General features: G+C 44.0%; 1 protein-coding gene across 1 annotated transcript in view; it reads right to left on the minus strand.

Annotated features, from left to right (window-relative positions):
- The window catches only part of DCDC1 (doublecortin domain containing 1), a 1658417-nt gene that overhangs the window by 44240 nt on the left and 1600671 nt on the right, over positions 1-13506 (minus strand). Inside the window, exons 34-35 of the mRNA XM_078683738.1 lie at positions 7046-7219; positions 2540-2693 (exon numbers count right to left, since the gene is read on the minus strand). Of these exons, the coding sequence (XP_078539864.1) occupies positions 2540-2693; positions 7046-7219 (328 nt within the window). The remainder of the gene's footprint in view (positions 1-2539; positions 2694-7045; positions 7220-13506) is intronic.

Consider the following 13506-nt stretch of genomic DNA (forward strand, 5'->3'; position numbering starts at 1 on the left):
ACAGCCAAATGAAAGCCAAACGTTATGCCTTCATGCGCAAATGATGCAAACTCGTAATGTTCGGCCAACATGTGCTTCCTGGTTCCCCACTATTTCATGGCTGATGGCATGCTCACACGGTAAGACTTCTTCAAAATCAAGTGTAGGTGTGGTTGCATTCGACCTTCCCACCCGTGAGGGCCTTCTCTTATACAATGTCTACATGCTATTGAGGTTCAACCTACCTCTTCTCTCGGGATTTCAGTTTCGAGCAGCCCACTTACTACTATTCCGACGTGTCTGTCTCCACTCCATAATTAAACATTTTATTCGAAATTGGTTTTAATTCATCTTTAAAACTCTTGTAGGTCTACACAACCAGCTAGTTGACCACAAATCTTGCTCAATCGTGAACACTCCCGCCTCTCCCTTTATTTCCCTGTCTATAATCTCCACTACCACATGATATTCATCATCCATCTGCTTCAGTTTGAATTTAGACAGGTATTCTCCCATGTAATTAAAAGGTTGCTGTTTCTCCTTTCCATAATTTCCATCACCCCTTCCATTTTCTTTTTTCCTTCGTAGACTTTTGGGTAACAGAGACTAAAAGGATCTGTCCCTTGTGGCTGTCCTGTAGGAATCCCACACAAGAAAACCAGAGGTTCGACTGTTACAGAAAATGTTCTTTCATTGGTTACATATACATCTAAAGGTGAAAAAGTTATTGTTGGAATAGCAAAGTCATCTAGGAAAAAATGATCTTATTATATTTAAATAACTGGTCAAGCCCAATCATTGCCGGAATGATAAAAAAATGATACCTTGACTGTGCACTTTATAGTGCAGGACTGCCTTTAACCTGAGGGCAGAAATGTAGCTATTTACTGGGTCCTGGATAGGGATGACTAAGACAAGGGGCTGTAATATAGAAGTGCCCTGGGGACGTACCAGGTGTTTGCGCCTGCTTTGCACGCCCCCAGTGCACTTTGGTATTACAGAAGGGGCCGCAGGCGCTTGTACGTCCTGTTCTGTAATATCAAATGCGGTGGTGTACATACAGCGCAAGTGCTTCCTCAAGAGGGTGTTTCCTCATTTGCATGAGGGTGTGGCCCATACAAATGAGGGAATCCCTTTGCTTCTGCATCCGCACCTTATTACAGATGCGGGCGCAGAGTAAAAGAAGCTCTCAGGAGGTGCACTGAAAGTGCGCCACCTGATTGCAACCCTCTGGCAGGGGGAAAGGAGGTTCCCTGGACTCCCCAGATATCCCCTTGCAGGCGGGTGCAGTCACTCAGTGCTCCCACCTGCAAGGGGATCTCAAATCCCCTTTGAAAGTGCAAGCAGGTTGCCGCCTGCACTGTGAAAACACAGAGCGACTTCAGAGCAGCTACTCCGTTTTTCATGTGTAAGTTCGCGACTGTCCTAGGGGCAGTACATTCACCCTAATACGGCACATTTTCCTTGATTGCACCAGGGACACATTTTAAAAGGTGCGCCCGGCACAAACAAGGAAAATGTGCCATATGTGTAATTCGGCCATGGTCTGCAGACATAAAGTAATTATTTATGCAGTAGCAGAGACAAAACTGGCGACCCGTGATGCATTTTGTATTTTTGGATATTTATGGCTAGCAATCCTTCATTCGAGGTAATTAGAGCTACATACTTAATTAAATAGAGACACTCAACATTGGGGTATAATTCATGCGACATCTAAAGCTTCGTTATCGGCTTTGAATGTACAAAATAGTTAACTCAAGCAGCAGCATGAACTTTAGAAATAGGGGGCGTAGTATCTAACTTATGGCCCTAGAATATCATAATGAAGAAGCATCTGTTCAATCCTTTGTGAACTGGCCCTTGCAGAGTATCCCAGAAACATTTGTATTTTTCTGTGGAACACATACTTAATGTCTAGATCTATTAAGCTCTGATGCACATCTACTTGTGTTCTTAGGAGCTGCATTAACATTATTCAGTGGTGGTTTCCTTTTCTGTTATTGTCAGAGTAAAATCATCTACACAGCAGGTAGCCACTTTGGTGGAAATGAGGACTAGGATATTGAAACTAAAGTAATGGCAATAAATACTAACATTGAAATGAAAAAGGTACTTCTTATAATTGGAAATGTTAGCGCTTAAGTCATGTTTTACTTCTAATGGAAATTCTTCCCCCTCCATAATAATTTAAATGTCAACATCCCACTATTATCCTGGTTAATCCCTGCATCTCTCCTTCTCTCCTTTCAGATATAACTGCTGCTTGTGCGCCACTCCTCGTGCTCTCCCAGCTCTACCATCTGCCCCATTTTGCTTTGCAACTCCTTCAAGCCATCTCTTCGTTATACAAAGACTGCTTGTAGATCTGTCTGCACTAGGCTCACGTTCTTCGTCAAACCCATGTTGATAGCGGCTCCTTCAGTTAAGACACCGCTCTACTCCCAAGGTTGTATTTTCTTGGAAACACTTGACTATTACCTTTTCCCTCTGATGCAGCCAAATCAGGCAAGGAACCATGATTGTGAGAAGGATTAAGTGAAAGTTTTTAAGCACTCACCTTTTCTGTTCATGAATGGCTCCCCTGCAGACGCACACAGAAGCATATCTTTCTCTATGTCATCCCATGATGTGATAGGTCTTCCCTCAGGAGTGTAGAGTGCTGTGACAGGATTCTGGTGCATGAGCAGTCTAGATGTACAGTTATCCAAAAGCTGGAAAATTGGGAACAGTTTAGATTTCTGGATCATGCTTTTTTAATTTTAATTCTTTTTTAATTATATACATTTAGCTTAGCTCTTCATCTTAGTGCCATTATCCTATTGGATGATGTAAAAATATGTGAAGTGAAATAATGAAACCCGCATATGCAATGGATTAATAATAGGTCTGGGCGGTGAACCTTGCTCCGTTCGTGGAGTTTGCAGAGTTTTCTGCACTCCGCGGAGCTCGCAGAGTGCAGAAAACTCCACTTCGCGATGTGCAGCAGAGTTTTTTCCCCAATCGCGAATGGTAAATTCGCAATCACGAACAGTAAGTTTGCGAGCTGCCGCTTGGGTAGAATTTCTACCCGAACGGCAGGAATACCTACACAAACTGCAGTTCGCACTGCGCTCCGCCACTCACGGAACTTTGCAGAGTTTTTTTGTAACTTTACGGAGTTCCGTGTTGCAAAACTCAGCGAACTATGCCCAGGCCTAATTAATAACCGTGCCATCAGGCATGTTCAATGAGATCGTGTCTACTTTTTGAGTTGACATTGCCAAACAATGAACATGAAGATGGTGATTGCTAGAAAAGTAACCACAATCTTTAGGAAAACAAAAACAAAGATGGGTTATATGGTACCCCTGTCCTAAAACACTTAAAATAGTGGTATGGAGCAATATCTGTAGAAGCATATCAATATCCTTGTGTATATCTTTCTAGTTGAGCAAATAGAGCAAAATGGTACAATTGAGTACTTTGTCAATGTCAATGGCATTTTAATTCGAGCATTGTTAATACAACTTTCGTATTTAGACTGAAGTAAAATATGTCTCTAACTTACTCTTAAATTCCAGGCAAGCAAAAAAGAAAACCAAAGAGATTATTTAAAAAAACAAATAGATTTACATTGCAGAATGCCTTAAAAGATACATAGTTAACATATTACAAAACAGAAAACGGGGATGCAGTATCGTCCATTTTGTTGTACATGGGCACTTTTCTTCAGGAATAAACTTACATCTGATTTATTAGATATGTTAAAACATAGTGTCAGATATCATAGGTGTGAAACGCCTAATTAGGTACAGTTCTGATTTTGTTTCTCTGTGGGACGTCTCCGAAACCGTAAAAACTTAAATATATTAGATTGGCATAAAAGTAAAATATTTTATATATTCATAGCAAATTTCAATTCTCTTTCATATAAACATTTCAAAACCCATAATTATGATATCAAAGCATCAAATAAATGCTCTGTAACACAATCTTCTGGTGCACTGCAAACTTATCCACCCTTTCTCCTGTGTTCTCTTGACAACACAACGTTGACTATCTTCCATAAAACTCCGAGTCAGTGATAAAGCCTTGCATACATGTAAACATCAGTGTAATTTTACTAATTAAATCAATGATAATACTCAAAGTAAACCAGTGTAACTTTATCATTGCAGCACCATGCATTATCTTTAAACATTTCAATGTAAATAATAGCTGACTATGAACCACTGTCACTTTATTTTCCAGTACAATAATATTTAGTATTTTTCATGATGAATACTTGCCAGAATCAATTCTATTGCCATTGTTAACTAATAATAATGTCACACAGAGGGAAATTATAAACAATGAATGAAGATCAAAGTGGCGCATAGATGTCATACTATTAATAGTATTGAGCAGGCAGGCAACTCTGCAAAAGAACTATCTAAAGTACTTAATGAATTCTCCAAGACCGCTGCCTGTAAACTTGCAATACTGGCATCACAAGAGGTTTGAGACTCACTTGCTGACTATTTTGAGGGAAAGAACTCTAAAATATATAAGAGTTTTCCAGTTTTGATAGTGAGACCAGATGATTCGATCAACCTCAATCTACCTCCATCCAATGCCCCTTGCCCTGTTTGAAAAGTTTGATGCCTCTCTCTAGAACAGGCTCAAGACATACTGGGTGAGGTTAAATTTAGCTATCCATCCAATCATTGCCCAATTTATATAGTCTTCTCCCTGTCATCTTTATTCCCTCCTTCTATTACTGACCTTCTTGGCTTATCTTTAGACTCAGCTAAACTGCTACAGGATTGAAAGTCTGCCTTTGTCATCCCTATCTTAAAAAAGCTAATGCTCATCCCAAAGAACTTGCGAATTATCGGCCCTTCTCGCTTCTTCCTCTACTTAGTAAGATCTTGGAGGGCCTAGTTAATAAACAACTTTCTAAATATCTGGAGGACAATCATGTACTGGACTCTTAGCAGTTTGGTTTCAGAGCTTCTCACAGCATGGAGGCCATCCTTCTGGCAGTGATTAATTCCACTGGACTCCTGCTGGACTCAGGTGCTCCGGCTATGTTGGTACTACTTGACTTGTCTGTTGCCTTTAATAGTGTCTCCCATTCCATTCTTATACAGAAAGTGTATGAGAGAGGCATTCACAGGAAGGCTCTAGACTGGTTCAAAGGCTTTCTGGGAGACAGAACCCAAGTGGTTTCATTACATCCTTTGAAATATCAAACTATGACCATGGATTAAGGGTCCCTCATGACTCTTCCCTGAGTCTCACCCTCTTTAATATTGATGTGGCTCTGCTTGGCAAGACTGGCAAAGCTTGTGGCTTTGAAATAATACCTTATGCAGAGAACACCCCATTGATAAGATAATCTCTTTTGGGCAAGTTCCAAAGATTTCGAAAGTTAGATTCATTGACTGTATGTGGAAGGTGGCCACTTAGATGACTCACAATTGTTTACAATTGAATGGCAGTAAGACAGAAATTCTGCTGTTTGAAAAAGCACAGGTACTTTGGTCTGAGGACTGGTGGCCAATTGAATTAGTTCCAGTTCTGTGCCATAATATTGTAGTTAAAAATCTAGGCTTTTTAGTGAGTAACAAATTGTTCTTGACAGAACAGGCTACCTCTGTTTGCGGTACCTGTTTAGCACTTTGTGGTTGCTTAAAACGTGTTCCAATGGCTCCCAATGAGATCTAGGAGAGCTTGGATCCAGGCTCTCATTATGAGTCACCTGGACTACAGAAATACTCTTCTGGTAGCGGCCAAAGAAACCATTCTTTCCAAATTACAAGTGGTACAAAATATGGTGGTCCATCTTGTCTGTAAACCTCCTCCTGGCTCTCCTTCTGTACCCACCTTAAGAGTATTACACTGGTTACAAGTCAGACAGCACAATTTGTTTAAGCTCCTGTATTAAGCACAAACCCTAGGTAGGGCAGGACCACTCCTGCCTATGAGCTAGGCTCATTCTTTATTGTCCGAGTAGAAATCTGAGGTCCATGGATAAAGCCTTGTTAAGTTCATGCCACATCAGAACCTCCAGGTGTGGAGGCCATTATTTTCTTTACCTGGACCCTTATCATTGGAACAGCATTCCTCCCCATATCTGATTTTGTTCTGATTTTCGAAGATTTTAAAAACTTCTGAAAATCCGGCTGTTCTGAATTTTTGTCTTTCCTTTTTTTTCGTGAAACATGATACTCCTTCGCAAGTGAATCGTATGTGCTATATAAGCTCTTTTAACATAACAATTGTTAACACAGTTGTAGAAATGCTTAACGTGCCATTACATGATGAACTAAACTATTCAGAAAAATTGTATAGAGTTGTTTATAATGTCAGATCACATGATGCTTTATTAAAATATACAGGAATACAAGTGCCACATGGTTTCACTTGGTATTCTAACATTCAAGCATTACAGGTAACAATTATCATTTAGCATGTCGTTGGGGCATTCCCAAACACACAAAACAAGAGAGTTAGCAAGTCAGCGGAAGTGCTATAAGACATATTGCTACCCATAACCGAAAGGTGGCTGACAGCATATATTTTAGAAACACGTGACAAGTAGAATGGAACTGTACATATAGTATGTGGTCTCAAAAAAGTATACAAAAGCAATATGTGATCAATGTTACATAGACTGACAACCTCAAGCACTGGTTCCCACTGCGAGCTCAGCCGAGCAAATCACGGCATAGCATGTGAACCCTAAGCAGCAGAGAGATGAGATGGAAGGACAAACAAGTTGAGCTCAGCAGGGCATCTGGCTGCCCCATGCACATACTGCTTTATAATAAATAAAGCAAAAGTGATTCACAACATCCTCAGACACCTGCAACTTGGCACCCTTGGATATGCAACTAGCCTGACAGCACGCTCTCTGCCTTATGTATCTTCAAGTGAGATTTTTCAATATTAATGTCAGCTCAACCATTTTAAAGACTCATGCCCCCAGCTGAATTCACATCTTGTTTTGAAATGTCACAAGCTTTGTTGGAAAATAAGCTATGGAAAGAATTTGAACCAGGCAATCAATTTTTATCATGGAATGCCTATGTTCTCGTACCTCGTCCAGAGTTTGGCCCCAGGCATAGACTCCTTGATCTGCTTTGCTGCCATTAGCGTACACGACCACTCGTCTAGTTGTTGGCTGGCTGTATAGTGCTTTTGCATCAGTTGTTTTCATTTCTTGATGCTGTGGATGAGTCTTGAGTTGTGACTCAACTTCTGTCAGGTGATTCTGAAAGAAATGCAAAGAAAGAAAATTACTTTTTTCAGAATATTATTTACCAATGTAGCAAGAGGGTACTGTTTTTTTTCATTTTCCTTTGTGTCGCTGGTAGAAAATGTGCAGAATTCCACACTTTTGGTGATAATTCTTGAGGTATAAGTTTGACTTCATGGTATGTGGCGTTGCAAATATTTCACTCTGAAAAGTTCTTGAAAGATTATTTGTGTCTTTGAACGTTTCTCTAAGTTGAGGAAGGTTACAAAACATTTTAAAACATTTGTTCGAGAAAAAAATCAAGCAAATCAAGAATGTTTTACAACTGCAGGCTCCTTAGCTTTGCTCCGGAGAACGTACTTGCAAAATAAGTTTTAGCTGACGAAATCTTCAATAAAAGTGCAACACTTCAAAAAGTAGCACAGTGCAAATACCACAAACACAACTCCACACCAGTTTACATGATTAGATTATCATTCTCCAAATAAAACAAGACCAAAACAACAAAAATCCAATAAGTAGTAGCCGAGATATACATTTTTAACCCGTTCTGTGCTGCCGTCGGCCCCGCCCGTTTTGCGGAAGTGCCACACTTCTGCAAAATCGCGGCCGCCGTTATGGCGTTAAAGGTTAAATGTAAAAATAGTGATTAGATGCAATAAGCGCTTATGGAGGTTATTTGGTCGCGCTGAACTGGGGCAAAGTCAAGAGTTCAGGCTGAACACTATGGGGCACAGGAGCCATGAAAGGCCCGCTGCACAAAGTACATTGATCCTTGTCGCATCAGCAAGATGGGTGGTGCAGCCGAGCGATGCACCGGTATTGGTCCCGCAGTTGAGGTGATGTGTTGATTTTCGCCATGCAACAATGTCAATGCACTGGTTCCGAAGACAAAGCACTGAAGCCAAGATGTGTTAGTTCCAAAGATAATGCACCAGGTTTCTTCACACAGTTGAGGGGATGCGTTGATCTTCTCACACTGCAGCTGCGGCGGTCCTGATGCATTGGTTCTGGAGTTAATGTGCTAGTTCCCGGTTCTGTTTCTTCAACAGCGTTGATGTGTCGATTCTACTTTACACAGCAGAGGATGTGTCAGTTCCACTGCAGCAAACACCTAGATCCACTTCCAATGGAACAGGCGGAGGAGCAGAAGGTGATGCTTTGATACCCTTGAGACTCAAAGCAGGAGGCAAGCCAGCATGCCCTTGGAGGTCACTCTGGGTTCAAACAAGAGTCCAGTTGTTCCTCAGCAGGGGCAGAGTGTAGAAGCAGCAGGGAACCACAGCAAAATATCAGTTCTTCCAGAGCTGCGGCCCAGCAGAGTGGCAGTCCCTGTAGCAGCACAGCAGTCCTTCTTCCTGGCAAAGTGTTTTTACAGGTCTAGAAGTGTCTGAATTGGTGAGGTCAGAGACTCAGTACTTATACACAGCTGTGCCTTTGAAGTGGAAGTGACTTCAAAGAGGGGATTTAAAGTGCACAGAGGTCCTTCCTTCCCAGCCTTGGCTCCAGATACACTACACGGGGATGTTCAGCCCTTTGTGTGGGACAGGACACTGCCAATTCAGGTATAAGTGTCAGCTCCACCCTCCATTCTGTCCAGCATAAGCCATCAGGATGCAGATGGGCACTCAGTCTCACCTAGCCTTCCTTTGTGTGTGTGTCTCAAGAGAATGCACAAAGTCCAGCTGTCACCCGCCCTAAAAGTGTATTGGACACAGGATGCAGGCACACAGAGCTTTAAGAACAGAAAATGCAATTTTTCTAAGAGTGGTATTTCTCAAATTGTAATGTTCAATACAACTTTTTCAGCAAAGAGGATTTATCATTACCATTCCGATGATAGAAAACATGATAGAGATACTCCTTCTCAATCAGGATTAACTGCTTAAAGGTGTATTAAGAAATATTCAATGTTAACCTATGAGAGGAGTAGGCCTCAAAGTAGTGAATTTACAAATGTAGGTGTTTTTCATTACCAGGACATGCAAAACATAAAAGTACTTGTCCTAACTTTATCCACACAGCTCCATGCCCTATGGTATACTCAGGGCTGCCTTAGGGGTGTCTTATATATAATAAAAGGGGCATTTAAGGCTTGGCAAGGGACTTTAAATGCCAAGTCCACATGGAAGTAAAAACTGCACACAAAATCTATGCAGTGGCAGGCCTGAGACATGTTTATTTGGCTTCTCATGTGGGTGTAACAATCAGTGCTGCAGGCCCACTAATAGCATTATATTTACAGGTCCTGGGTACAAGACGGGCACTCTACTAGGGACTTACAGGTAAAATAAACATATAAATTAACCATGTTTAAGGAAGAAGCACATGCACTTTAGCACTGGTCAGCAGTGGTAAAGTGCTCAGAGTCCTAAGGCCAATAAAGAGAATACTGAAAAATAGGACGTAAACAGGCAAAATGTTTGGGGAAGACAACCTCAAGGCTGTCAGGTCTAACAAGTGTCCCCCCAGCTGAAAGTTGGAAGAGTTATCCAACCTCTTTGGAGTTCTATTCAAGAAGGCGGTAGAACCTGGAAAGACCATAAGCATCAGTGTGGTCTACCTCAGGTCTGTGTTGCACCCTAAGGTGCAAACCCTGTAGGGAGATGGACCACCTCAACAATTTAGGATTCTCACCCCTCATCTGCAATAGCCACCTGAAGGGCCTGTGGTTGGTCTGAAACCAAGAAGTGAGTCCCAAACAGATAGGGTCTCAAATTCCTCAGTGCCCAGACCACAGCAAAGGGTTCCCTTTCAATAGTGCTCCACCTCTGTTCCCTGGGAAGTAACTTCCTTGAGAGGAAGGGTCCAGGTTGATGTAAGCCCTCTTCATTAAGTTGTGTAAGTATTGCCCCTATGTCATGCTCTGAGGCATCGTTCTGAACAATAAATTCCCTGCAAAAGTGGGAGGCCTTGAACATAGGGGCAGGGCACATGGCCTGCTGTAGGGAGTCAAATACGTTATGGCATGCCTTTGTCCAAATCACATTTCTGGGCTGCTTCTTCAAAGTCAGCTCTGTCAAGTTGGCCACAACGGTGCAATTTCCTTGGCAAACCTCCTGTAATACTTAGAGAGGTCTACATTTGGGTTTTCTGGGGCTCCCAGGCCATGATAGTGTCTATCTTGGTCTGGAGGGGCTGCACCTTACTCCTGCCAATCAGGTGTCCTAAATACACCAAAGACCCCGGCCCTATCTGCTACTTACTGGCGTTGATATTCAGGCCTTCCAGTTATAGGGCCAAAATCCCTTCCTGGGGGTGAGAAAGGTGGTCCTTCCAGCTGCTTATGAAAGCTGCAATGTCATTAAAGTAAGCAGCATGGAAGGTCTCCATTCTAGCCAAAACCTGGTTCACCAGCCTCTGGAAGGTGGCAAGACCATTCTTGAGTCCAAAGGGCATCACTCTAAACTGATAGTTGCCCTCTGGAGTGAAGAAGGCTGATCTCTCCTTGACTCCCTCAGTTAGGGCAATCTGCCAGTACCCTGACTAAAGCTACTTAAGAACTAGACAGCACCTAACCTATCTATCAGCTCATCAGCCTAGGGGATGAGATGAGCATCAGTCTTGGTGACTTAATTGAGCCCCCTGCAATACACACACAACCTGAGTGCTGGTGTGGAGCCCAGTGGACTTGACCAGGGGCTACTGGAGGGTTGAATCATCCCCAATTTCAGCATCTTAGCAACCTCATCTTTGATGCTGGCCCTCACATTATCAGACAGTCTGTAAGTTTTATTACGTCCATATCATGGGTACACAGGTGGTTAGTTTGAGGGGTGAGGGAAAACTGCAAATTGTACTATACAAGCAACTGGTGGCAGTCCCTCTGCTGTTCAGATAGAGTAGGAGACAGGTTTATACCTTCCACTGACGCTTCCTTCTCTTTTAGGGGCTAAGAGGTCAGGGACACATTCACTCCCCTCTTCTTCTCCTCCATCTCTCAACAACAGCATGGTGAGTTCAGACCTCTCAAAGTGTGGCTTGAGACAACCTGTGGAGCAACCTGTGGAGGTGCATGGGGGTCTTGAGGTCTACCAGGTAGGTGACCTCCCCCTTTCTTCAACTATCTCATAGGGCCCAGTCCAACGGTCTTAGAAGGCCCTGGGCTCCACATGTTCCATCACCTACACTTTCTACCCAGGTTGTAATTCTACAGGTTAGAATTGTGGGCATACCACTGCTTCATCACTTGCTGGCTGGCCTCTAAGTTGTCAGAGCTTGCTTCCTCAATTTGACCATATGGCTTCTGATGGCCAGCATGTAGCTAACACCATCCTGGGAAGTGTTCCTGGGAGTTTGCTTCTATGCTACTGTCACCAAAATGAGAGATCCACTTACAGGGTGTCCATACAGAAGCTCAAAGGGGATAAAGCTGGTGGGGCGTGGCTTGGAAAGCCATCATGGCAGACGCCATCTATACGAGCTCCATCCCGCCAAGCTCAAAATCCGATGGCATCTGCACTAAGGGCCAGATGTAGGTCACCTAATACCGGTCGATAACGGCTGAAATTACCGAATTTCGGCCATTACCGACCGGTATTAGGCTTTTCAGATGTAGGGGCCTAATTTAAGGATTCGGTAATTTACTGAATCGGTAATTTAAGGAATCAGTAAATTACTGAATTCTTAAATACTGATTCGGTAAGTTACTGAATCCTTAATGTAGGGAGCACTCAAATGAGTGCTTTTCCCATTTTAGGATTCGTTATTTACCACCAACTACAAGTTGGTGGTAAATAACGAAAACTCCAAAAGAAGCAATTGTTTGCAAATTATTACAGTGCCATGTGGCAGACATACATGCCCTTAGGGCATGTATGTGTTCCACATATGCACCCATGCACTATTGAGGGGTGCAACAGGGTGTCAAAGTGACACCCTGCCACCCTTCAATGTGTTCCCCATGTAACAGAATCGGTATTTACCGATTCGGTAATTCCCATTCATTCCTATGGGCCTCCAATCTTACTGATTCGGTAATACTTACCGAATTAATACCTACATCCCATTTACCGATTCTAAAATACTGAATCGGCAAAATTCTGTATTTTAGAATCGATAAATTCGGATTACCTACATCTGGCACCTAAATCTCCTTTGGGTGGACTGGATGACTGCAGCCCTAACGGTGGAACTCCAGAGCAACGATTTGGGTGCCGGGGATGGTACAACAGAATACACAAGGATCCAACTCCGAAAGGGAGCAGCACTGGCCCTGATTCTGCGGCCCGCAATGCATTGCGGCCCACTGCTAGCGTAAAGGCCGGGACCGGGGAGCGCGACATCGGCAGACCCATACAGTGAGAAGAGAGATTGACACAGACACACGGGATGCAGTGAGGCACCCAGGGTAGTGGTGTGATCCAGTGGATTCCTACAGACCAACCTGCCACGGCCAAGTCGGGGTGGGATGAGCAGGCCCCCCATCAGAGGAGTCGGCACAGAAGATTTCTGCAGGTGGGGTGGGCGTACCCCATCGGCGTTTGCACCCTCAGTGAACATGCAGCCTGCAAGGCCAGACTGAGAACTTTCCCCCACGGGGCCCAAGCAAAAACCCAATGCCTAAACCCAGCAAGGGACCGGCACAGGCAAGATAGGCCTGCGATGCGGGACCAGCCTTTGAGTTGTCGGGGGAGGAAGAGGGCTAGATGCTTACTCTCCCTCCCATAGTGTGGTGGTGACCTGGGTCCCGGACCCAGACGGAAGACCCTGTTGTTTGGGCATCTAATGGGTCATCGAGAGTGACTGTGCCTGGGCCCCCCTAAACACACCATAAAGATCAATATCCCCAGTGCCTGTACAGGTGAGCCGAGACGTGTGTGGAGGCTGGAGGTCTGGTGGGTGTGGTCCTCCTAGGTGGTCCACTTGGCGGTCCGTTCCTCGGCTGCGGAGGCAGCCGGGCTAGGCCCAGTGTGGCTTGCGTTATGGGGCAGCCTGTTTCCGTGAGGCCTGGCCCACAGTGACCCTCCCTGACATGCATTGCGGTGGCACCTGGCGGGGTGAGCGGAACTGTGAGGTAGTCGCCCCTGTAGGGAGACAGGACGAGAGGTGACGCCCAGTCTCTGGGCCCTTTCCCTGGCCATCATGACAAAGGATACATTCTCAGGACCCACCACAAAGCAGAGTACGCTGGACCAGTACACCACTACCCTGGGAAAGGCTAGTAATGTCAACGGTGGGCACACCACCCTAGATAATGCTGCCCTGCTTGCCGCAATCACCAAGGCCCATGACACATTGGATGCCAAGATCAAGGCAGTCGGCTCTGAAGTCTCCTTCTTAAGACAAGACTTCAGGAAGGC

Source organism: Lissotriton helveticus, chromosome 3_1 (assembly GCF_964261635.1).
Source record: "Lissotriton helveticus chromosome 3_1, aLisHel1.1, whole genome shotgun sequence".
Classification (NCBI taxonomy): Eukaryota; Metazoa; Chordata; class Amphibia; order Caudata; family Salamandridae; genus Lissotriton; species Lissotriton helveticus.